The 22,708-nt window shown below is 47.9% G+C and overlaps 1 protein-coding gene across 2 annotated transcripts in view; it reads left to right on the top strand.

Annotated features, from left to right (window-relative positions):
- The window catches only part of PRDM16 (PR/SET domain 16), a gene marked incomplete at both ends in the record, with an annotated part of 335,264 nt that overhangs the window by 287,271 nt on the left and 25,285 nt on the right, over positions 1 to 22,708 (top strand). For both annotated transcript variants that reach the window (XM_082493700.1, XM_082493701.1), the window contains 4 exons: positions 6,497 to 6,599; positions 13,808 to 14,006; positions 18,467 to 18,614; positions 19,108 to 19,261. In XM_082493700.1, the coding sequence (XP_082349826.1) occupies positions 6,497 to 6,599; positions 13,808 to 14,006; positions 18,467 to 18,614; positions 19,108 to 19,261 (604 nt within the window). The remainder of the gene's footprint in view (positions 1 to 6,496; positions 6,600 to 13,807; positions 14,007 to 18,466; positions 18,615 to 19,107; positions 19,262 to 22,708) is intronic.

A 22,708-nucleotide genomic window follows, 5' to 3' on the forward strand; every position in this document is an offset into this window, starting at 1 on the left:
GTGTCTTTGCTTCGCTGAGGTGCAGGGCATCGAGCTGAGCGCCCCACGGGAGTGTGCGTTTGTGGCCAGCGCCGTCGTACGCTTTAAAAATGAATCCCCTCGTTTTCCCTGTGGGATATATTTAGAAAACTAAATTTGTGTCGACTTCAAACTTTCTTCCTTGTGCCCGAAGCCCCTTGCGCCGTTGGTTCAAGGGGCGATGCTGCGGGGCGCTGGTGCTGGGAGCATCCCGCGGGGGGGAGAGGAGCGGGCGCAGCACGGGGAGAGCTCAGCGCCGTACGAGAGTGACTCCTAAAGCCGGAAACGCGGTATAAATTTTCAGAGTGACTAAGCATTGCCGATTTCTACCTAGAGCTGTCCCCCAGCGCTGCTGGTTTTAACTTTCCTTAATTTCACGTTGCTAGCAGGGTACATTGTTTTCTGTAACAGGGACTCAAAAACCAGGAGAAAGGCTTTCTCGTTCCCGCTCGGGAGGCGTGCGGAGGGTTGGGTTCTGTTTGTAAGTACAGAAAGAAAAGAAAAGCTTTTGCAGTAAAAGATTACCCACAAAATAACTAAGCGGCATTGTGATGATAAGAGCCAGGACAAGCTTTTAATCAAAACCATTTGCTTTGCAGGAAAAAAATAAACATGTTTACATGGGGAGATGGTCCTTTGCAACTCCTCCCTCCCCGGACCACATTCTCCTCTTCTTTACACTCCTGTAACTTGGGAACGTTCCCAGAACGTACAGAGAATTTCCTTGGCTTTTTAGTGAAGTAACTGACAGCAGAATCTGGACCTCTGATTTTTTTTTTTTTTTTTCTCCTATTTACAGATTAAAATGCTGCTATTTAGAAAGAGATTACTTGAGTCATTTCATTAACTATTTTTCAACTGTGAAACCAATTTTCACATGTAAAGTAATGTTAGCCGGTTTTCTTTATATTTGTTATATCTTTATGTCAATAGCATAGAAGATCCTTGATTGACTGAGATAATTGTGTTTCTAAAGAAGGTCTGGAAAAGAATGGTAGAAAAATGATATGATTTGCTAAATGCATCTGGAAAATGATACGTGGCTTCTGTTTTATTTTTTCATGCTGCTGCTGCTGCCTTTGTGGGGCAAATACCTCAGCAGCTTCGCCGTTCTTTTTCAGGAGACTGTGATATTAAACAAAGTGTATGTAATAAATATAATAGCCATGAGCTTGATTTCAGGATGATAACTGCTGCTTTTGTTGGTGTTACATATATTGGAAAAAGAAGGTCTAACAGAAGCTAGTGATGGAAAAAATTGTGCCTCTGTATAATAAGCCAATCTTGTGTGTGTGTGTGTGTGTGTGTGTGTGTGTGTGTGTGTGATATTTCATATGTATTTTACATACATATTCTGTGACTCCGTTCAGGATTCCTAGGTACGTCTTAAAAAGAGGAAATAAAAGGCACTGTGGCTGAGCTGAAACAAAGGGAAGGGTACTCCAAAGGAGGAAAACATCTGAACAAAAGCAAAACGCGCAGCCCCGTTCTGGCCAGAAATACGCGGGGCCAAACTTCTCCGTGTTGGCTGCTCCCCGCCGGCCCGGCGCACGGGCGGCTCCGGGAGCTGGCTCAGCCCAACAGTAGGTAGAAGTATTTGCCTTATTTCATTGGATTTCTGGCACAGTTAACTATTTGCAAGGCAGGAATGTAAAGCAACTGCTTTTTAGCTCATTTTGAATTGTCTTTGTCCGTCACCGCTGCTGCGCGCTGCTGCCGGGAGCGGCTGTGGGTCTGAGCGTAGGTAACGCTGCAGCTCTTTCCTCCGCTCTCTAATGCTCCTTTTTTCCTGAAGTACAAACGTGGTGCCGCAGTGGAGCTGAGATAGATAGTAGGCATAGCTCGTACGGCAGGTAAACGGTGCTGTTTCTTATGAAAGAGACCTAAATAATGAGGTAATACTCGGACGTACTTTTCTCACTTGGTGCGTTTCATCCCCATCTATTGCCTCGGTACCGGAGACACACAATTACCACATTGTTCCTGAGCCGTGTCCGTCTCGGGAACTCTTTTTCTCAGAGGAAGGATGTGCAGCTTTGAGTACTCGCTGCTGCGCTCTCGGTGAGATCAGCCTCCGAGCGTGACGGTGTGTTGCGGTGCTGCGTTATCGATACTTTCCGTAATTGTACCCAATTGCGTGGTTATGTGTCGCAGGACGTTCGCGCCAGCGCTCCGCTCCCCCGTTCGCACCCTCAGAAGCTGTTACAGAGCTGATCCGGGTATCCAGCCCAGACTGGGAAAAGGTTCCTCTGGGTTTGTTTTTTTTTTTTAACTTTCCTTTTTTTCTTCTTTCTTCAGTGCCCCGTGCCTAGAATAATTTTGATAAAAATCAAGAAACACAGTATTTTTAGTCATCCGTGAGAGCATTACCCAAACCCTAGTTATATTGTTAACTATTTTGCGTTAAATAAAACCGGCTGGTAATTAGGAGAGGTGCCCCTTTTGTTGTGAGAAATAAGAAATGATAATGTGTGGACTTTTTATATAAAAGATGAACATAAATGATTTATGAATGTAACTGTTCTGATGGATTAGTAAATCTGATCTTTTTCGGTGCACAACAAATAAAAAAGGAAAGGAAACACAGCAGTAGTTTTAATTAATTCAGACCATCGGTAGCATGATTGCAAGGTGAAGTTAATTATTATAATGAAATGTTTGATGAAATTAATGTGACTCCAGCAGAATCCAACTTTTCCCTAATCATTAATGAAGCTTGTACTATATTTCTTGACAGAGGGTACCAGACGTGCTTTAGATACAAGAAGCGACTTTGTTGTGGGAGCACAGAGGAGGGGTGAGGCTGCTGGAGATGACGATGGAGTGGCAATGTTTGCCATTAGGATTGGAACTCTGAAGGATTTTTTTCCAGTGTAAAATTTGCAAATGTATCTGTGAACCAGGCATACCTTTTAGATGTGGTTTGTATTTTAGTGCTCATTTGGTTTTGGATTACTGGCTGAAAGAGAAATGTCCCTTAATAACTATTTTGAGTTCTTTTCTCGTTTCTCTAAGCTAGCTGCAAGTGATGGCACGTTATGAGTTCTGGTTTACTGAGTCAAGCCTGAAGCTCTGGGCTTTTTCCTACTCTTTCTTTTGTTTTTCAGGCAGGTTTGCCATCAAACTCAGTGTGGTTTGGTCCTGGGAAAAGCTTTTCTTGTTGAACAAGCGGGCAGGAGAGAGAGTCGAGGTGGAAATGAAATAAAAAACGAGGAAAAGGAGAATTTTGTACCACTTGTAGTTTGCAGTGGAATCCATAGAAATGTAACTATCCAATCCACATTAAGTGCAATCTTTCAGAAATACGTTCACCTCCTCACTCCTGTACAGGAGCGTGTATCGTGGGGTCAGGCCAGGGTTTTTCAGTGGAGGATCCCAAAGCGCTGCGCAGTGACACACTTGGGTCCCCTCAGCTGCACAGGTTCACTTCTTCTGATGGGCCGGACGGCACGCGGGACGAGGATGGATGGATCTCCAGTGAAGAACTGGTTACGAACCGGTGGAAAAATGGTGATGAAAATTATGCTAAGGATTCCGGCAAGCACAGGGGTTTCGGTGCTGTTTGGGACATCTTGTAAACCACAAGCAGCTAGATTTCATTTCTCTACTTAAACGTTTGGTTTTGTGACTGTGTCACTGCTGCCGGTTTGAAACCCTCGATAGGGGCTGTCACGGCCTTTTCCGTCGAGCAGTATTAGTCTGTTTGTACACCAGATATTAACATTTCAATTAATTTGCGGATGATAATTGCGGGGAGGTCTAGAGCGTGCTTAGGCGAGGATGAAGGGAGGCAACTGCGGAGATCGGAGAGGTGGTGCTGAGCCGGTTCCACCCCAGGGCTCTGTCTAAAGGCCGCCCCGCGCTGCCCGGGGGCGCCGTGCCCGGGGGCCGGGGCGACCGCTGTCCCCCCGCCCGGCCATCGCTGCGGCTGCCGCGGCGCCCCCGGCCCGGCCCGGGCGGCCCTTGGATCCGGCCCTGCGGGGGGTGTGGGGCCCGGCCCGGGCGGCCCTTGGATCCGGCCCTGCGGGGGGTGTGGGGCCCGGCCCGGGCGGCCCTTGGATCCGGCCCTGCGGGGGGTGTGGAGCCCGGCGCGGCCCGGCCGGAGGCGGCGGAGGAGCGGGGCGGCCCGCGGGGGATGGCCGCTGCCGCCGGAGAGCGAACAGGTCAGGCGTCCCCCTCCTTCCCCGGGGCTGCCGCCCGGCCCGGCCCGGCCCGGCCCGCTCCGCACAGCCCGGGCCGGACCCAGGCGGACCCGCTGCCGTCGGGCCGGGCCGGGCCGCGCCGGGACCCCGCGGACGGCGGCGGGAGTGGGGCCGTGGGCGGGCGGAGTCTGCCCCCTGCTGGGGCGGGAGGGGCCGCGCTCCCCGGGCCCGACGGGCTCCCGGACCCGCTCCCGGACCCGCTCCCGGACCCGCTCCCGGACCCGCTCCCGGACCCGCTGCTCCCGCCACCAAGGTTTTGCTGGGTCGGGAGCGGGGAGAGGCGGGAGCCCCGGTGCGTGCGGCGGGCACTGGCGGGGCCTCCGCCTGCGGCAAAGCGGGGCTCAGCCCGGGAGAGGCGTCGGGAGCGCATTGTGCCACAGCGGTACCTCTGCGGGATAAATATCGCTGTTCGTAGCCGTCTGGGCGCCTATACTGAAGCAGTGCAGTGTCTGGGAGAGTGGTAATGGATGGGTTTATGTTTGGTTGTTGCACGGGTTGCCAGTCTGTTGGGAGTTTCCTGAACTCCGTCCGGAGGAAAAGTTCTGAGCAGTGACCGGATTCTGCCGTACCCACTGAACCGAGCGGGGTACTCCGGGGAGCGATGCGGCATCGCCAGCAAACGTTGGCGGCATTGGCTCTCGGGATGGAGCGAGCGAGTCGGGGCGGCCCGGGCACCTGCAGCGCCGGCCGCGGCCGGGCGAAGGGAGGAAGGAGGAAAAACGCATCGTAGTGACGCTATTAACGCAGCCCACACAGGCGTTCAGGAGTTTTGTGTCTTCGTTCCCCAGAAACGGTAGATTGGCAGAGACTGCGTGGCAGCTAATTTAGGGAATCGTTCTGGGTAAATTGTAGTTGATATCCTGAAAAAGAATTTCATGCAACGTCACGCATTGCTATTAAAGGCAGTGCTAATAAAACTTTGCAGTTAATAACTGTTACCTGGTGAATTCTCACTGTGTTATTGTTAGAAGAGGGCAGGGTCCACCGTACTCTAAAAATTTGGAAAGCATATGGAAAACTCTGGGTCTCTTGGATTTCATGTGGTTCTGATCCTCCTCTTTGTTGGTCGTGCAAACTCCCATCCCGATGTTGAGTTCCTTCTGCTGCTGTTTTTTGCAGCTTTTCTTGCGGAGGTGTTGTTGAAACGCTCCCAGTTGAAGTTGAGCTCTCTCCCCACGCCCAGAGCTGCCCCGGCCACCGCGTTGCGCGGTGCCCACGAGCAGCGGGCGAATATGAAGACAGGTTTCATTGTCAGTCATTAGAGGGAACCGGCAAGCTCTCCGCCTGCTGATGTGTCTAAGCCGCTGTTGGCACAGTCTTCCTCCCCAAGAACTCTGCCATTTTACCAGAAGGAATGAGGCTACTGGGGTCTGGTCGCACGTATCCCAGGGGTCACTGGATGTACTGCTGTGGTTTCTGTTTGGTTTGGGGGTAGAACAGTAAAGAAGAGCGTGTGGTCTGTATGAAAACATAGGCTAACATGCCGGTGCCTTGCAACGTGACACTTTGCTGCACTGTGGATAAAGGTTTTTTTTTTTTCTCATTGGAATATTTTCTAAGGAATGCATCCTTGGGGTGCGAGAACTCATATTGGTTCAGGAAACCTCTGTAAGGCCTAGGTACCCTTGAACCGTGTTCTACACCCCACGTGAATGGGGCGCGGAGCTGGTAGGCGGTCTCTGCCCCTGCCTGAAGGGGGGTTCTGTTTCTGGGTGGCCGGGGCACGGCGAGTGACCCGCACTGTGCTCGCTGCCTCGCCGCGGTCTGCGCTCGGACGGGAACTCGGAACGGGGCAAACTGCTCACCTGGGCTGGTTCAGGTCTTGGCTGTAGGGGTCGGGTCCTCAGGCTCTTGGTGAGAGTAATCTACAGAATAATTCTGTGAAGATATGCTAATTCAGCTCTCTAATCATCAGGCCAGTTTTGGCTTAGAGAAGCGGAGACTTGGATGTGTTAATTCCATCAGTTTAATCTTCCCTTCGCTATAACAAATACACGAAGCTTGTAAGAGGTAGGGAAAACGATGGGAAGATTTTGTGTAATTTGAACGAGAGAGGCTGTTACCGTAAATACGGCTTTATTGTCCAAGCCACGTGAAACGCTGACACACATAGAGTGAAATAAAGGCAGAAAAAAAGAGCTCTCGGTAGCAATTATCACACAAATCAAGTGACAGCCTCCCCTATTAGCTGCAGTAATTTGAGTTATTGGTTAAAATGTAAAATGCAAGTCTTTGCATATTTAACATGTCTCTCAATTTTTGTTTCTGATTCCCAGATCTATTATAAAGTTATTAAAGAAATTGAGCCAGGAGAAGAGCTCTTGGTGTATTTGAAGGAAGGTGGTTATTCACTTGGGAACATGGCGCCCAGCATGGAAGGTAAGGTCTCCTTTTGCTAGATAGGACCTTTCTGCACCTCTCGCCAGCAAACCTAGGACTGTTGGGAACCTCAGTTAGCGCTGAACTGGGACAAAGCCCTGATCCAGTACTGCCCCTTCTGTAACTGTTAATATTTTATGCTTATTTTCACTCTTTCTCTGGTGAGAGGAGCTGTCTCAGTCAATGATAGCAAGCAAGTTGTTATTAACCTCAAGGCATGCAACAGATTAATTTGCTTCTTCTCTTTGAGGAACGTCATTGTTTTGAATATGATTGGAGGTGACTTTTTAATCCCCAGGGTCGTCGTGTTTCTTTGGGTGTAATAAAAATGGGCCAAACCATTCCAGGGCTTGCAAAACTTCAGATTACATGGAAAAGGGGGATCCAGGCAGAGGATGGAAGAGTCATCGCTAGAATTATTATTGCTAGAACACAGACACCTCTGAAACCCTGAAATGATGCAGTGAAGGCCAAAAGAATGGTCATGTTTAAAAGAAAGGTCACATTTTTGTGACTGCAGTGTCTCTCCTCCTTGCAGCGCGTTGGTGTTGCAGGACGCGGTGCACAGCTCAGTCGGGCTGGCGGAGGGAGAAGTTTCCTCAACTGCCTATCGTGTGTGGAGCAACCCAAAAGATGAAGCGTTATTAACTTCTTCATGTATTGGCATAACCACTTTCCTCTAAGTAACCCGCTGTTAATTACTGACGTTCAGTCATCACACAGACTGTCTAACAGACCGTGATGCTTCCCAGGTTCAGCGGGAGTTTTCTAGTGAGCCAGGGCAAGGAGCAATGCGCTGAGATTTTGGGATTCTCTTCCTACACCGGAATGGTGCTGTGGGAGAATCAAGAGGACGTGTGGGGAGGGCTGGGGAAAGGGACAGGAAAGGGAAGACTTTGAGCCCTCCTTCCTTTTTCACGGCAGGCAGAGATGGCTGTAAAGTACTTACCTTTTTCATAAGAAGAAGGATGGAGCTTTCTGCTTGTCCTTCTGTTAGACTGGTAACGCTTTGGGTTCAATTCTCGTTTCACAAAGAGTAAGAACAGCCAGAATTCCTACGGTAAAACTGCAAGTCTGGCTGAGGGTTTGGGAAGGCAGCACAGACTGAGCGGGTCCGTGGAGGAGACCGTTGCAGGGTGGTGGGGAGGCGTCCTGCCCTGGGGACGGGTTGGTGCTGGTGGCCGGGTCCTGCGGCCCTCCCTGGGAGCTGCTGCCGGCTCTCCTCCGCCACAGGAGAGCGGGTGAGCAGGACACATGGCCTGAAATACTTTGGCAATCTGAGAGTGTCACCAGGATTCATTTTTTTCATTGTTAGAGTGCTTTTCTCAGCATTCCTCTGAGACTGGGGCGAACGTTTGGCATCCCACCCCTTCCCCTGCCCCACAGCCCGTCAGTGCCAACGCTGTGCAGTGAAGGTGATCTCTCAGGAAAACTAGGGAAGATGTGCTACACCATTCCCAAAAATACTATAAAACCAGGGCAGCAGCACGGACATAGCTACAGTAATCAAAAAATCCTATATTTAAAAGATTGTTTGCAAGTCCAGATCTTTCCCTGAGAGGAGTACAAAACGCTGTCGTAACAGAGTATTGCGGAAGCCTCACCTCGTGTGATCCTGAAATGAAATGAAAAGCTGGACTTGCAAAGTTCTGCTCCGTTTTCCAGGCCTCCTAGTTTCCTTAACGTTTGGTGGCAGTGGAAGTTAAAGAACAACTTAAAAGGTACATGAATTTTCTCAAGTGAAGAGATTGTCAGGGCGTATTACTTTTTCTGTTCATTCATTGAGCGTGGAGCCTGTTGCAGGTTTCACATTATTTGATGACTAATTTCTATAAATACATTCTCACCTACCAGTGTTTTTAAACTATTATTTGGAAATACTGCTCTACCTAATTAATCGCTGAAATCTGAGTTGTCTCACCTGGACATCCCACAATACATTTATTTTCTTTTACCTGTATATGAATATAATTTTCAGATTCAAATTTGCAGTGAAACTCTTACAAGAGTGCGTACAATATGCAGAATTAGTTTGAAATATTTCTGAAAAAACAGGTAGTTTGAGGAATTCAGTGCTGCTGAAAGCTCTTGTGGTGAAGGTCATGGGTGAAGTGAATGAACAGGCGGTGCCGTAGCTGCTGTCTCACTGAGATGTCAGGTTTGGGATTATTTTTTCAGTGTTCTCCCCCCAAAAAAGTTAATAATTTTCTTGAAACCAACGCACAGAGGTGAACAATTTCTGTATTCACAATGATGGAGTAACACATACCTTTTTTGATGTCAGGGAGAAATCAGAAAGAAAACTCACCGCTCTTTTGCATTTGGGTTTCAAATAGGCTTTTATTGGAACAAGCAAAAAGTGCTCCTTGCTTTCCACCTTTGTCATTATGTAACGTTTATCTGTGTCTTCCTGGTAACGTCTAGTGCTTTTGCCACATAATTGCTTTCAAATTATAATAGGCCAACATTAAATATTTGACTTCCTAATACTTTTTACTTTCGGTAATGCTATCTTCCTGCTGCCTCGCACCCCCACTCCCATTCTGAATTAACAAGAAAGAAAATGCAAAATTGTTCCACACAAAGATAATTATCATAAAAATCTTTTATCCAAACCCCAGCCAAACACAGCAGACCCCTTATCACTGCAGGAATTTTGAGTAGGGCACTTGAACTCCTTTGAGATTCAAGTCTGGTAGATTAGCATGTAGATGCCACATAATTGTGTTCCCCTTGGTTTCTCTGAAAGCTATTAGGCACTGATTTATTTTTCTGTTACATTCCTGCTTTGTCCTGAGTGTTACTGATGGAACTTAAGATAGACACATATAACCATAGATTTGACAAACAAGACATAGAGAACAGGCAGCAATTTTTTTGTAACTGGATTTTTCTTTTCTTTTTATCCCCTTCTCCCTGTAAGACGCTGAAGTAGTAACCGTGTTTGAAGGGCAGTATTTTCATTTGCGGTGCTTGAAGAAAGAAGAAAACTTTAATGAGAACTTGTTTTGAAGGGCAGTGTTTTTATTTTTGGTGCTTAAAGAAGGAAAAAAATAACTTTAATGAACCTGAAGTCTACAAACTGAGCGTCTGACGCAAAGACACAGAATAGACCCCAGGACTCAGTCCAGCCCTGCGCCTGCTGTGTTCCTTGGGGTTCCTCCTGCGGGGCGATGCTCTGGCCCGTAGCCCACCGGTCAGTTCCTGTCCCTGCAGCGCAGTTTATTGAGCAGTCTGATCTCTAATCTACTGAAGTTCGGAAGCGGGAATGCTGGAGGAATGGGTGTTGGATTTTGATATGCTACAGTCAGCTGCTCTGCCGGCCAGTGGGTTCTTCCTCTCAACCTGTCTGAGCATCAAAACAGTATTTGCAGCCAGTGGCGATGTGTCTAACATGACAAGACTTTAATCGTATTTTTGTCAGTTCTCCAGTTCTTCTTTTCAATATAAATTTATTCTTCCAAACCCAAATATTCCAAAGCGCATACATTTATTTTCATATCCTCCATCTTTTCAGCTATGAGAAAGCTGTTGTGTTTGATGACAGAAGAGGAATGTTGTCACTGAAGCACGAGCCTGTACCAAACAGACAGGGGTTTTTTTCAACGTAGTGATGTGCAAAGGCTAGATCTGTAAAATTTGTGTAGCTCTGAAAGTATGCAAATGCCAGAGCAAAAAATGCACATGCCGTAGCTGAGCTGCCTTGTGTCTTACACTTCTTAGTGGCAGTGTGGTGGGGCAGCTCAGTGACCGAAGCGCTGCCAGCTGAGGGGGGCGGTGTATCGCGTGGGAGTTGTGCGAGAGCTGGGATTCTGCTGGCAAAGGACAGGGAGAATTAGAAGCAAAATCTCTAACTGTTATTGCTGAGGCTGTTCGTGTATTTCATCTGTCAATCTGTCCATCTGCCTACTCTGTAATCTCATAGAAAGGGCAAAAAGATGTTATTCTCATTGATAACAACAGGTAGTGCTATACGAGGTTGTGCGCTCTGGGAGGGGGTGCTTGCAAGTTGTCCGTCCTTAGCCAGGTGTATAATCAATTACTCTCCATGGCTAGTTTTCCAAACTCAAAGTGGATTTCTGGTTCCTAGAGGATAGTTTGGTTGAAATAAGATACAATTAATCATGAATATCTCAAACTGAAGTGGGGAGAATTTAGTATGGATTTGCAGAAGGTATTTTGATGCATTGTCTCAGAACTCCAAAAAAACAAAATAAAATTAAAAATCTGTATCCTCCATCCTCAGTTCTCAGGTCTGGGGATTTGCCAGTTTGAGACGCTGGGAGTTTGGTAGGAGGATGTTAAGAGGTGAAGGCACCGGGGAGTGCCCCGTCCGGAGAGCTTTCAGTCGCTTCCACAAAACAGCTTTCTCACGTTGAGCCGTCACTGTATTTACAGAAGAGCGAACGGGGGAAACGTTTGATTTGCGGGATGAATGCTGAGGTAGGCGAAGAGCTTGCCAGAGCAGTTCCACGTTATCTGGAGTTACTGAGGGATTTATCCCGTTACTCCACAGTTCAGTGGGCTGCGTCAGTCAGATGAACTCCTATCCCACCTACGTCTCTAGGAGTCAAAACCAGAACAAAAGTAAGGTCATGTTTATTAGCACCCACGACCCTTTTTGAGTACAGCTTGACGTCTGGGACTATGGAAACTGAGCGGTGTAGCAGATAGGCACTTGTTTCAGAGCTAACGTGAATTCATTAATAACGAGGAGAGATGGCACGACGAGATTATTGCCTCAGCCCGTGCAGCGCGTGCGTTCGGGACACTTGATGCTGTCAGGTTTGGCGCCTCTCACCCGAGTTATGGATGTGTGGAGGGCGCAAAGGTACCTAAACACACCTACTCACAGCCCTGGCCCCCCTCGCCCGCAGCTTTCACACTAAGAACATTTTTGGTCCATAAGTGTGTGCAGATGAAATAGTACATTTTTCTGGGTGGCATTGTACGCTTCGTGCTGTTGTTGCCGGTAAAATGCAGTAACAGGGACATAACATATTACTGCAATTCTTTTTTTTTTTCTCTTTTTTAACTTTTTTTTGTTTTTTCATAAAAAAGTAGTTTGGATTATTTCAATGGTAGGTTATACGTGGTCTCTCAATACAGCTAGGTAGTTTTTTATATCCTGATTTCCAGGTTTCCCTCCCCCAGGACATAAAGCACATGAGATACATATTGGTACTGCTCTACAAAGTGCTAATAAACAGAATTACTCTAAGGAGTAGAGCAGGGCCCGATCCGCCTCGCTGTGAGGCTGCTGATAGCAATTTCAGAGTATACGATCTGTCAAAACTAGTTAAAATGGGAGAGATATGGGTATTTTCTTCCCTTAGGTCTCCTTTTTTAGTCAAAATCCCCTTTCCTCCGCAAAAGGAAAATGTTCACCCATTGGATTTCATTTTTTTTTACATCTCCCTCTCCTGCAGGTCAGGAAATCCTCTGGCATCTCTGTATTTTACTCGTTCCTTCTGTAAACCGGGTGCAGCGCCGCTAGGCGCGCGGCTCGGAGAAGTAGCAAGGCTTCGCTGATTGTGTCGTAGTGATATTTTCTTTTTTAGCTGTGTTCGACTTTTTCCAGTTTGTGGGCGTGTCGATACTTTCCGTGTAGGTGTGGACCACTGTGGGTTTCATCTGCCTACGTAGCTTGCTGCGGCAGCTCATGGGACCTTCTCCGCCTCAGTCACCGCAGGAGCAAGTCGCAGCGTCCCCGGCGCGCGGGGGCACGGCTCGCAAACCACAGCCCGGGTTTAAATAGGCTGTATTGAGAGGAACGGGGAAAGGAGATTATTGCCCGAGTGCAGGCGGGGAAGCGGCGGTCTCTGGGGGTGACACTGCCTCTGCTTGTACTCCTGTCCCACTTTTAGCAAAATTAACCCTGATTTATATAAAACACAATTCCAGGCCTTAAAGCCCAGCCTAAGTGGTTGTCATTGTGCGAAACTTTGGGCGGACAAGTGCGTGGGGTGCTTTAAGCCAAGGGTTTGCTGAAAGGCTGCAGAATTTGAGAACGGCTCCAGGCAGAGAAGCGGCCCCGAAGACGCGAGTGCCGCCGCGTCGTACCCCGTCGTCCCCTCTCCCGCCGAGCGGCAGCGCTCGGGGGTGGATCAGCTCCGGCACCGCACTGCCTGTTGGCTCCATCTCTTAGGAGGAATATTTCCACTCTTCCCTCCCAGCTAATGCATTTTACCGCAAGCTTTCCTTTTGAGAGTAAAGTTATCAGAAACAGAGAATGAAACCTAATAGGAAGCAGAGCCCCGGATGCAGAGGAAAGGGTAGAGGAGGACAGGGAAACGCGGCACCGGTGACTAAGTGGTGGCTGGAAAGCTTCTGTTTCGAGCTGGCTGCTGGGTGGAGAAACCCGGAGCTATCCCGACTCCCTCGCAGAGGTCGTTCTCCTGGAAAATTTACAGCTCTGAGCTGATTGTTTAGCTTGGCACTGTGGTCAGGATGCTGCCTTGTAAACTTAATAATAGCTGCCCTCTTTTTAATTTGTTTGACCTTGACTACAAGAATTTATTATGTGCATTAGATCTTTTTTTTTTTTTTTTTTTAAAAAAAAAAAACAAAACACAAACCCCACAAAACAGCACAACAACAAAGAATTTGGCTCCCTTTTCTTCCGCGGTACTCTGGTTTTGAACTCCTCGGGTTTGGCGGCGCACAGTGCTGCTGCAGTTGTGCAGGACGAGTTAAGAGGATAACATTAGAAAGACATTTTCTTAGGAAGGAGCTTCTCCAGGTTCGTGCTGTGGCAATTTGCTTTCCCCAGTGGCTGTCTTTATGAGTGCGGTTTGTTCCTTTTTTCCCTGGCAGCCCCTTCGGAGGAAAAGCTCGTTCGTATTTTGAAAAACCCTCATTGCGAACAAGCGCAATACTCCAGAAGCAGCCCCAGCGCTTTGTGTATCTGCCGATTCCTGGAGGTCTCCGTGTCTCGGCAGAGGCCGGCGCACAAAGAAAAAAGACCTCTCCTTGTTGTGTGATTTATTTTTTTTTTTTCTTAATGCCTAAAGTGAAAGCAGTCTGCTGGCACAGCCTACCTTTGGTTTCTCTCTCCTGTCACTTGCAAATTTCCTCTCTGTTTATTTGTCTGAGAGATCCTCACAGAATATTGCATTTTCTTAACAAGCCCGGTGTTGGGTAAAATAATTAGACTTATTTGAACGTCCCGATCCCCAAATCAATATCGTCTTCTTTGTCTGTTGTAGAAGAGCCCACGTTCCGCTGCGAGGACTGTGATGAACTTTTTCAGTCAAAGCTCGACCTGCGGCGACACAAGAAGTACGCCTGCAACGCCGTCAGCTCCCTGTACGAGACCCTGAATGACGAGATCAAGCAAGAAGGTCTTGGAGATGGACAGGTCTATGAGTGCAAAGACTGTGAGAGGATGTTCCCCAATAAATACAGGTACCGGGAAATTGCCAGACCCTCCTCTGGCCTGCCCCTCTCCGTTCCTCCTGCACGCTCCCGTCCCATGATGGGCAGCCTGAGCCCTCGGTGGGAGCTGGGCGGCTCAGGACGGCTCCGGGAGCGCACCTTCCCTTTCTCCAGAGGGTTCAGGAAAGTTGTTTTTGGGATCCTTCAGTGTCATTAGCTATCGGACAGCGGTTTGTTTCACCTTGATTTCAAAGACTGCGATGGTTTTCGTTCCCCCTTGGTAGAAGCGCCCGCAGATTATTGGCAATATAAAGTTGAAATGGCTCTTTTCTGACTTCCCTGTGACTTTTTCAGGGCTGTGACAGGGTGATGGACCTGGTTAGTGTCTTTGCAGCAGCTGCTCCCATGTGATCGGGTTCTGAGGGAAAGCGGTGGTATTACGTTCTGCCAATATTTGCATGAAGACTCTTTTTATATGTAATTCTTGGTCATTTGAGATCAGAGGGTATAAAGAGGCGTTGTTATACTAAGAACTTTTGACATGGTCAGGAGCTCCTATTTGATCTTGGAGAAGCAATCAAAAAATTCTCTTCCGATCAAATATTTGCTTTTAGTTTCTTTAAAAAGAAAATGTTCACGAAAAAGTCTTGTGTTCACTGAGCATTTTTGTAATAGAAATGTGAAAAGGCACAAAAAAAAGAAGATGGGATATTCTCCATCTCCTATTTTTCCTTGCAGTAATTATTCAGTTATTGTTATAAGGCAACTCTAAACAAGAATGAAACTTTTTTTAAAAAGCAAAAATTCTTTGTCCCAGTAAGTTTTAACTGAGAGATTCGAGCGTAGCGTGATGGTAATCAAAGGCAGCTTTAAAGCAGAGATCTGTGATTCACGTGCAAAGTGAGACTCAAATGGTTCAATATTAGGAGGCAGTTTTAAAAAGCTGAGAGGTTTTCTTTAATCATTTTAGGATTGTGCTTATTTGCATCCTGAGCCTTTAACTCCTGGGCTGTATTTTCAAGGCTTTCTCCATATCATAAGGACCAGAGTTTTATCTGTTTACCAGAGGCTGAAGTTCTCACATGCTCCTTTCAGTTGACTTCTTAGATGAACAACCACCACCCACAGCAAGATTTGTTATAAAATTACGAGAACTGGCAATCCTCTGTCATATAGCGTGTAAGTGGAGCAAAACCGTTGAGCTTAAAGCCAATACAAGGGCTGTTTCATTTCAATTAAAAATTTGAAAAGGTGGTGTTCACCAGCATTACTCATTTTTGAACTTAATTATATTGTTACTTTCAGATCTTTTATCTAGGTGAGTAAGTGGAGAAAAAAATCTCTTTTGACATATGTAGAGAAAGGTGAAACGTAAAGACCATTCCGGGGTTTATCTGCATTGAAAAGAGCTTGGCTCTTGGCTGCGTTGGGGGCCTTGTAGAAGTTGGTAATAGATACTGTCTGCCAGTGATATCTGTACAGTGGTTGTGTTAGCACGTTTGAGGTCTTTATTCCTCACCTTGTCTTCCTACGTTGGCTACTTTTGAGTAGATACTCGGAGGCTGCAATTCTCTTAATTTTTTTACCCGACAAGAAAAGGAGAACTTCCTTTAAATGTTTTCAGTATTCGTGATTTTTAGTAGAAATTCCAGTTCTTTTATCTCACTAGCTGTGTGTTAGAGACTTCCACTCTGTAGTTTTTATGTTAATTTAGGGAATAGCCTTTGGAAATGTGTATGTTGTCCCCTCTCGGTAACATCATTGTATTCCCTGGCTGCCCTCTGGCAGCGGCACAGAGGGCTCCCGGTGCGGGCACCGCTTCTGAGAGCGGGTCGGTAAAAGGGACGAACAAATGACTTGTTCAAAGTCAGCTCAAAGACCTTTGGAAGGGCCAAGGACAGAACACCAATTTTACAAGCCCCGTCCTCGTTTATTTTCAGGAACGTCTCCTGTTTTAGTTTTTCAAAATCATCGCTCCTAACCGTTACTTTCCAGACCTTTTAATTAAGCAGGAAATGGGGCAGAACATTTACTGGTCATCAGTGTGCTCAACACAAACGTCTCAAGCTTAGGGCAAAAGTCCGTGCGTGTGCTGGCGTGGATTTCCAGATTTTGAGTTGGAGGCCTTTCCAAGGTGTTTCTGACTGAGCTCAGATGGAGATACTCCAAGTCACTATCCACAGACGCTTGGAAAATGTTTGGAGTTGTGACAGGGGCTCCGGGGCTCAGAGGCTGCGCTGCCGTTTAGGCCAGTGATTCCAAAGATTTGGGGTGGGGTTTTTTTGAGTAAATAATACGAAATCATTTTTTTCAATGGGAAAGTGAGTCAGCGCCACCACCATTCAGAGTACTACATGCTGATGGATGTAGTGGAGCCGGGAGAGAATGTCCACATCTATCCCTCCCCCATCAATCTGCAGCATTTTATGTACTGAGAAAGCCGCTAAAACACAGAATGTATCCAGTCAGCGTACCTAGACGGTCTTACAATTTTTCACAAGTTAATACAGATCAAATCAAGAGTGCCACTGGGGAACAGAAATTGAGCATTTAGCAGCTGACTAAATGAATAAATGTTTTGCTAATCCCAGTAGGTACTTCCCTCTAAACAGCATATTAGTTTGTCCATATTTGCTCTAAATAAACTCATAAATCACAGTTAACAGGAACGTATTTTTGTATATGTATATGAAAGGTATATATTTCTTTGTATGTGTAAAAAATTTTGTAGCGTTAAGAACACCATTTCTTTAGCAAAATGAATATTGCTTCTTCAAAATTAGTGGATTGGCAGTTTATAAGGGGCACGTCCATGAATATTAACTCTCTGCCTTGAAGGAAGAGGAGGTCCCTCGGGGGAGCAGCAGGCTGGTGGCTGTGGGGTGGGACGTGTTGTTGCCGGGCGGCTGCGGTCCCACCGAGCCCACTTGTGATGGAGCCACCTTCTACACGGTTGCCTTCTTCCTGTGCCAGCAAATGCCTTCGGGGAAGCCAAGATTTCAATGCAGGTCAATTATCGGTGCAGTTAGCCTTTGCGCTGGGAATTTCGGAGGACCCCAGTGTCAGGTCGCTGCTCCGGTGCTGAGCCTCAGGTGCCTGCTGGTGCCAGGGCGCGGTGGCGCGCAGTCCCACTGGGGATGCGGCTCCCCGTGGGCATCCGAAGAGAGAGCAGTTTGTCAGGGCTGAGTCGATTCCTGGGTTTCTATACCCCTCGGGCTCTGTGGCAGTGCCCAGGGGTTATCTGCTGCGACGTCGTCCTGTAGCATTTAGTGAAGACTGGCAGGACTTTCCAGTAGTGTTTGCTTTTAACGTTCCAATAAAAAATACAGCTGCGCTTTAAAGTTCCGTAGGAATGGTTTAATATCGATCTGTAGGGGATTTCAGGCAGTAGCAGCAGATTTCGCGTAAGTTTGTCCTTTATCGGAAGCCACAGTAAGGAGGAGTATTTGTAACTCCCGTTAAACTACACTGAAGGCAGCAAAGGACTCGGATTTTCTCCCTTAGTTTCTCGGGGTTTCCCTTCCTGAGAGGCGCAGGGTTTCCAACCTGCTTGGGGCGTTTCACAGCACTTGGTCTCCAGCAGAACGGTTTCTGGGGCTCCGTGCCACCGGCAGCGCCTGCCCTCGGCTGTCACCGCCGGCTCGGTGCTCCTGCGAGCCCCGGCACGGGGACGGCGCTTCGGCAGAGGGCAGGCAGAGCACCCCGCGCCTTTCTCGGGAGAGCCGTCCCTGCCGTGGCCCAGTTCCAGCGGCCACTTTGGTTTGCCATCGTCCTCCCGGTTGGGGAGAGGCTGCCAGTTGGCAGAAGCTGAAATTGCCGAGTTAAGTAATAAAAGATGTCTGACATTTAGAAGTGAAATGTGTTTGCACCTTATCATGTTTCTTTCCAATGTTAAGTCGCTGTGTTCTGGGAAGCTGTGGGCTTTGTGCCCATGAAAACGGCAACGTGATAGTCTCGGCAGCAACAGCTAATATCTTGTCTTTCCCTGCGGGGATGCCGTAGAAGCCTTGGTCACAAAGTGCTCATTTTTCCCTTCAGGAACCTGCAGGGTTAGGTCTGGTTTTACCTTCCTTCCCCCCCCCCCCCCCCCCCCCGTAAATGAACTGGGGTACTTCATAAGCAAAATCATAAAACGCATTTTGAGGCAGAATACGGCAGCTTCCACCTGTGAAATAAATGCCAAAAACCCAAGCGGTGTTTGCGTGTCGCTGCACCTCTCGTGGCGGGTGTGCTGCTCACCGCCGCCTCACAAAGGCTGTTGCGGCCGCGCTCCGCGGCAGCGGTGAGTCCTGGAGACCCCCCGGGCCCCCGGCCTCGGTCTCCATCACTGCCTTTACTCTCCTCGCTCGGGTCCAAACCCCGCCGGCGCGGGGCGGGCGTGCGGTGCCGGCGTGTGCCTCGGCGGTGGGCGCGGGTGCAGGTGGGCGCGCGGGGCTGGGCCGGGTTCGCCGCCGCCTGCCGTGCCGGCTCAGCCTGTCTCTCTTTCCCAGCCTGGAGCAGCACATGGTGATCCACACCGAGGAGCGGGAGTACAAGTGCGACCAGTGTCCCAAGGCCTTCAACTGGAAATCCAACCTGATTCGTCACCAAATGTCTCACGACAGTGGGAAACGGTTTGAATGTGAAAACTGTGTTAAGGTACGGTGCAGGACGCGGTGCCCGCGGGCGGCTTTGCTGGGAGAGGGCGCTGGGACCTGGGGGAAGGGGTGCTGAAGATGGGTGACCCATGCCGGCGCGGTGTGGTGGCCCCACCGTGGTGCGGAGCGTGGTGATGGGAGGAGAGCGGTGTGCTCCGCTGGCCCCGGGCATCTCAGCTCGCCGAGGCCGCCGGGGGCAGTGGGCGCTGGGCACGGAGACCCGGCAAAGCGAGCGGCTGTTAAGCCACGAGCACCGTGCGCTGCGGAGAGCGTGACAGCCGCCCAGCAGGGCACGGCTCAGCCCTGCTCGCTTCATTGTCTGTCGGCAGCGGGAGGTGAATGTCGTGCCCTCCCGATGCCAGGAGTGGTGATGACAAAAAAAAAAAAAAAAAAAAAAAAAAAAAAAAAAAACCAGAAAAAATAGTCAAGTTTTCACATATACACTCTTCTCCCTACCGCTTTGTTTCCCTCCCTCAAGGCGTTTTCTCTTTCAGGTGTTTACCGACCCCAGCAACCTCCAGCGGCACATCCGTTCCCAGCACGTGGGCGCGCGGGCCCATGCCTGCCCGGACTGCGGCAAAACCTTTGCCACCTCCTCTGGCCTCAAACAACACAAGCACATTCACAGTACTGTCAAACCTTTCATATGTAAGTTGTCACGGCCATCACAGAGCTCTGGCTTTCGCTATAATTGCACGTATCCTGCGGGGGCCCCCCAGTACTAGCTGTCCCTCTGTGAGCAGCCGCTGTAATTTTATAGGTCAGAGCACAAGATGAAATTCCGCAGCAATTTTTTTTTTTTTTTTTTTTTTTTGCATGCTCCCTGTTTTTTCAGTAAACATTCGTGGCAGTTTTTGACTTTCTTGACAAGTTAAAAGCTGAGTCTCTCAGCAGTCCTAGCGATGCCATTTTCTCATATCTTTTCTTTCTCTCTTCTTTTTTTCCTTAATAATTTTTGAACGTTCAGGATGGTGACATAAATAAATAGCTGACACGGCCTGATCGAAATGTTTTTCAGGGGTGCCTCAAACCCCGTAGCCATTGTAAAGAATTTGGAATAGTCACAGAGAGGAGAAGAAGGTGTTTTTTAAAGAGAGCTTTTTTCCTTCTTTTTTTACTGCGTGTTTCATCTAGATAATGCTTGGAAGCCAAATAAATAGCAGATTAACCGTGTCCTTAGTGCTCTCTTCAGTGGAATATTTCCAAAAGGGCATATTCCCTTTGAGAGCCATTCGTCTCGTTTCTTGTCATTCTCAGGGTTGTATATTTTTTTAATTGACACAGCACCTATTGGATTTTGATAACTGTGCAGAAAAGTGGGTTGTGTCACAACAAAGCTACAGAAACTTCAGGGACTACTTCCTGACGCTCTTCAGAAAGCGCAGTTCAAGCACAGAACGGGGTCTGTGTTTGATTGCGGGCTTTGATGTTACGGTGGGGAAGCCACTGAACCCACCGCTGCCTTTTTTTCCCTATTGGTATAATGGGAACAGTATGCAAGAGTATCCTGGGAGACTCGTTTCATTAATGTGTCCTGAGATAATCAGATGGGTGTCGGTGGAGGAAGAAAAAATACTCTTATTGCTCATTTTGATGCAATGTTTCATTTGATGACGGGCACATGAAAGAGATAATTTGAATCTCATAGTATTGCTGCAGTGAGATGAATGATTTCTTCTCATAATCTCCTCACTCTCACCTCATAAGAATTAGGGAGTTGTCAGTCTAAATCAGTGCGTAAAACAACTTGAGACTGATTCTGCCTGGTTCAGACGTGCCAGGTGGAGTCACGGGCGTGAGTATGGAACCCATTAGCAGCTCCGGGGGAGCCGCGAGGCGGCATTCGCTGGGAAGTTTCCTTTCCTGGTCAGTGGAAGAAAGGGGGTGCCGGGGGTTGGTTTTTTACAATATTATACCTGGCGTTAAAAAAAAAAAAACAACACAAAACTGTAACTTTATAACTGCAGAGCACAAAACAGCAAGAGAGGGCGTTACACACGGAGTTACTAAATCATTGTATAACGGGAGGCTCAAACAACAAATATCCAGTTTTCCTTATTTTAGAATGATGATGTGAGCTCTCGTACCTATAGCGCTTCCCTTTAGAGAATGTTGTGCAGCATCATTTATATCGATGTGCAGCATCATATATCGCGCAACTCTTCCTGGGGTGGAAAATGGCAGAAAGTAACCCGATTCCTTTGGAAGACTTTGCTTTTGTTATCCTTAGTCTTCTCATGAAGTTTTGCCGTATGGGAACAATATAAGTTCTCTTTTGTAATATTGCGAATGCATACGGTGAAAATAACGCAAACACCACAGACACACTGTTGCACCAGTGAAAACCGACAGAAAGTGCACTCAGTTGTGAAACGACCTCCGTAAGCAAATCAGCCATTTATTGTACACTTGTGTGTGTCTTCTAAACCACAACGTTGCATCCCTTGGCACGTGGCAGGGGAGATGGTTAAAATTAGAAAGGGGTAATTTTGCTCTGGAAAGAACAGCATACATTTTTAAAGAAGTCCACCCAAATGTGACATTTCCTCGGGTATTGTTAGTAGTTTGAGAGGGAGCTTACTCATGGTGTCTTTACTCCTGGAGGTGTCTGCACTGCCTCTTCGTTCGGACGCGCACAGTCACTCCCACCGCCCCGGCGGTTCTGGCTCTGCACGGACGAGCAGCGCCGGAGAAGTTCTCGCCCCGTCTAGAACCGAGGTCGAGCAGTTAAAGCAGCGTCAGACCCGAGGCAGGCAGCAGCGAACTGGCTGTCCTGACTTCAGGCTGCGGGCACCGGGGGTGGCACGGCGCGTCCCCTGAGCCTCTCCGGTGGCAGGCGCATCCCTCGCGACAGCAGCGCACGGGACGGCCTGGGCAGGCTGGACCAGTCATGTGGGTGCTGACATGGCCTTCTGCTTCAATTTCTATAGGAACAGGGATTGTTGTGTCTCGTAGCCTTTATGGAAAATAAATTGAGCGGTGTTTCCTTTGAGAACTCTGTTTAGATATTTTTTAAGAAAACATTTTAAAATGAAAAAAAAAAAACTAAATAAACCCTTTCTATGAAAGTCTAAGGTAGTTAAAATAATACATGCAACAGCCATAAAACTGCATGTATACAGTCAGAGTAATTCAGAAGACCGGACACAAGTTTTTAAGGTGTGATCGCCAAAAAACTAGGGATGGGTTTAGCATACTCCTTTGAAAAAGCTGTTGCTCAGACACTGAAACTCTCCTGATGACTTTGTAGTTCTCCTTCTGGCTGTGCTCCCTTCTCAGCGCCGCGCTGTGTCTAAGCCCAGAGCAGAAAGGCTGAAATAGTCTGAGGAAGGGCGGTTCGTATTTGGGTTCCAGTTGCACTAGAAGTTTGACACAGCAGATCCTTCAGAGACAATCCACTGAATTTTGGGGTGCTCGTTTGAACTGAAACGTCAAATTTGTTAAATTTTAATAACCTGTGCTTTGAATTTCAATAGAAGGGGCTTCCCCTTATGTTTTCAGAGCTGCCTGTGAAATAGTCTCCTGACAGTCATTAGATAGTCCAGCACCGATGTAAATCCTAAAGATTTAGAAGAAATACAGGGCCAGTCAGGCGTGCGCGTGCCTATCAGTAGGAGTTGGGAGGGAGGGAGGGGGGGGAAGGACCACTTCCTCGCTGAGGCGGAGGACCGGGTGTCGGGAGAGTTTGGGTTTGGGTCCTTGCCTGCCCAACTCCAAACAATATCCCCTCCCTCTCTTTGTCTCAGTTTCCATGTTTACAAGGAGGTGATAACAGCAGTTCTCCAGTGAAAGAAGTGTGTTAATTCACTAAGAAGTAGAATTTATTCCTATGTTGAAAGAGGCATCAGATAATAAAAAGTTACAGTGTTTTGATATATAGAAAAGTTTGGGTGGGATTTCTTCCTCACTTTGCCCCGTTCCCTCCGCACCAGCAAAGTCTGTAGGTGAAGGAGGTCATAAAAATTCACATTTTGAAAGCCTGGTATTTGCAGGTCGTTAAGGCAAACGCTGATGTCGCGTTAACTTAGCATTGCTGGGGTGTCTTACTAATTTAACGAATGCAGGATCTCCCCCCGCTTCTAGCTGAGCTGAGGC

Source organism: Vanellus vanellus (assembly GCF_965231255.1).
Source record: "Vanellus vanellus genome assembly, chromosome: 20".
In the NCBI taxonomy this organism is placed as follows: domain Eukaryota; kingdom Metazoa; phylum Chordata; class Aves; order Charadriiformes; family Charadriidae; genus Vanellus; species Vanellus vanellus.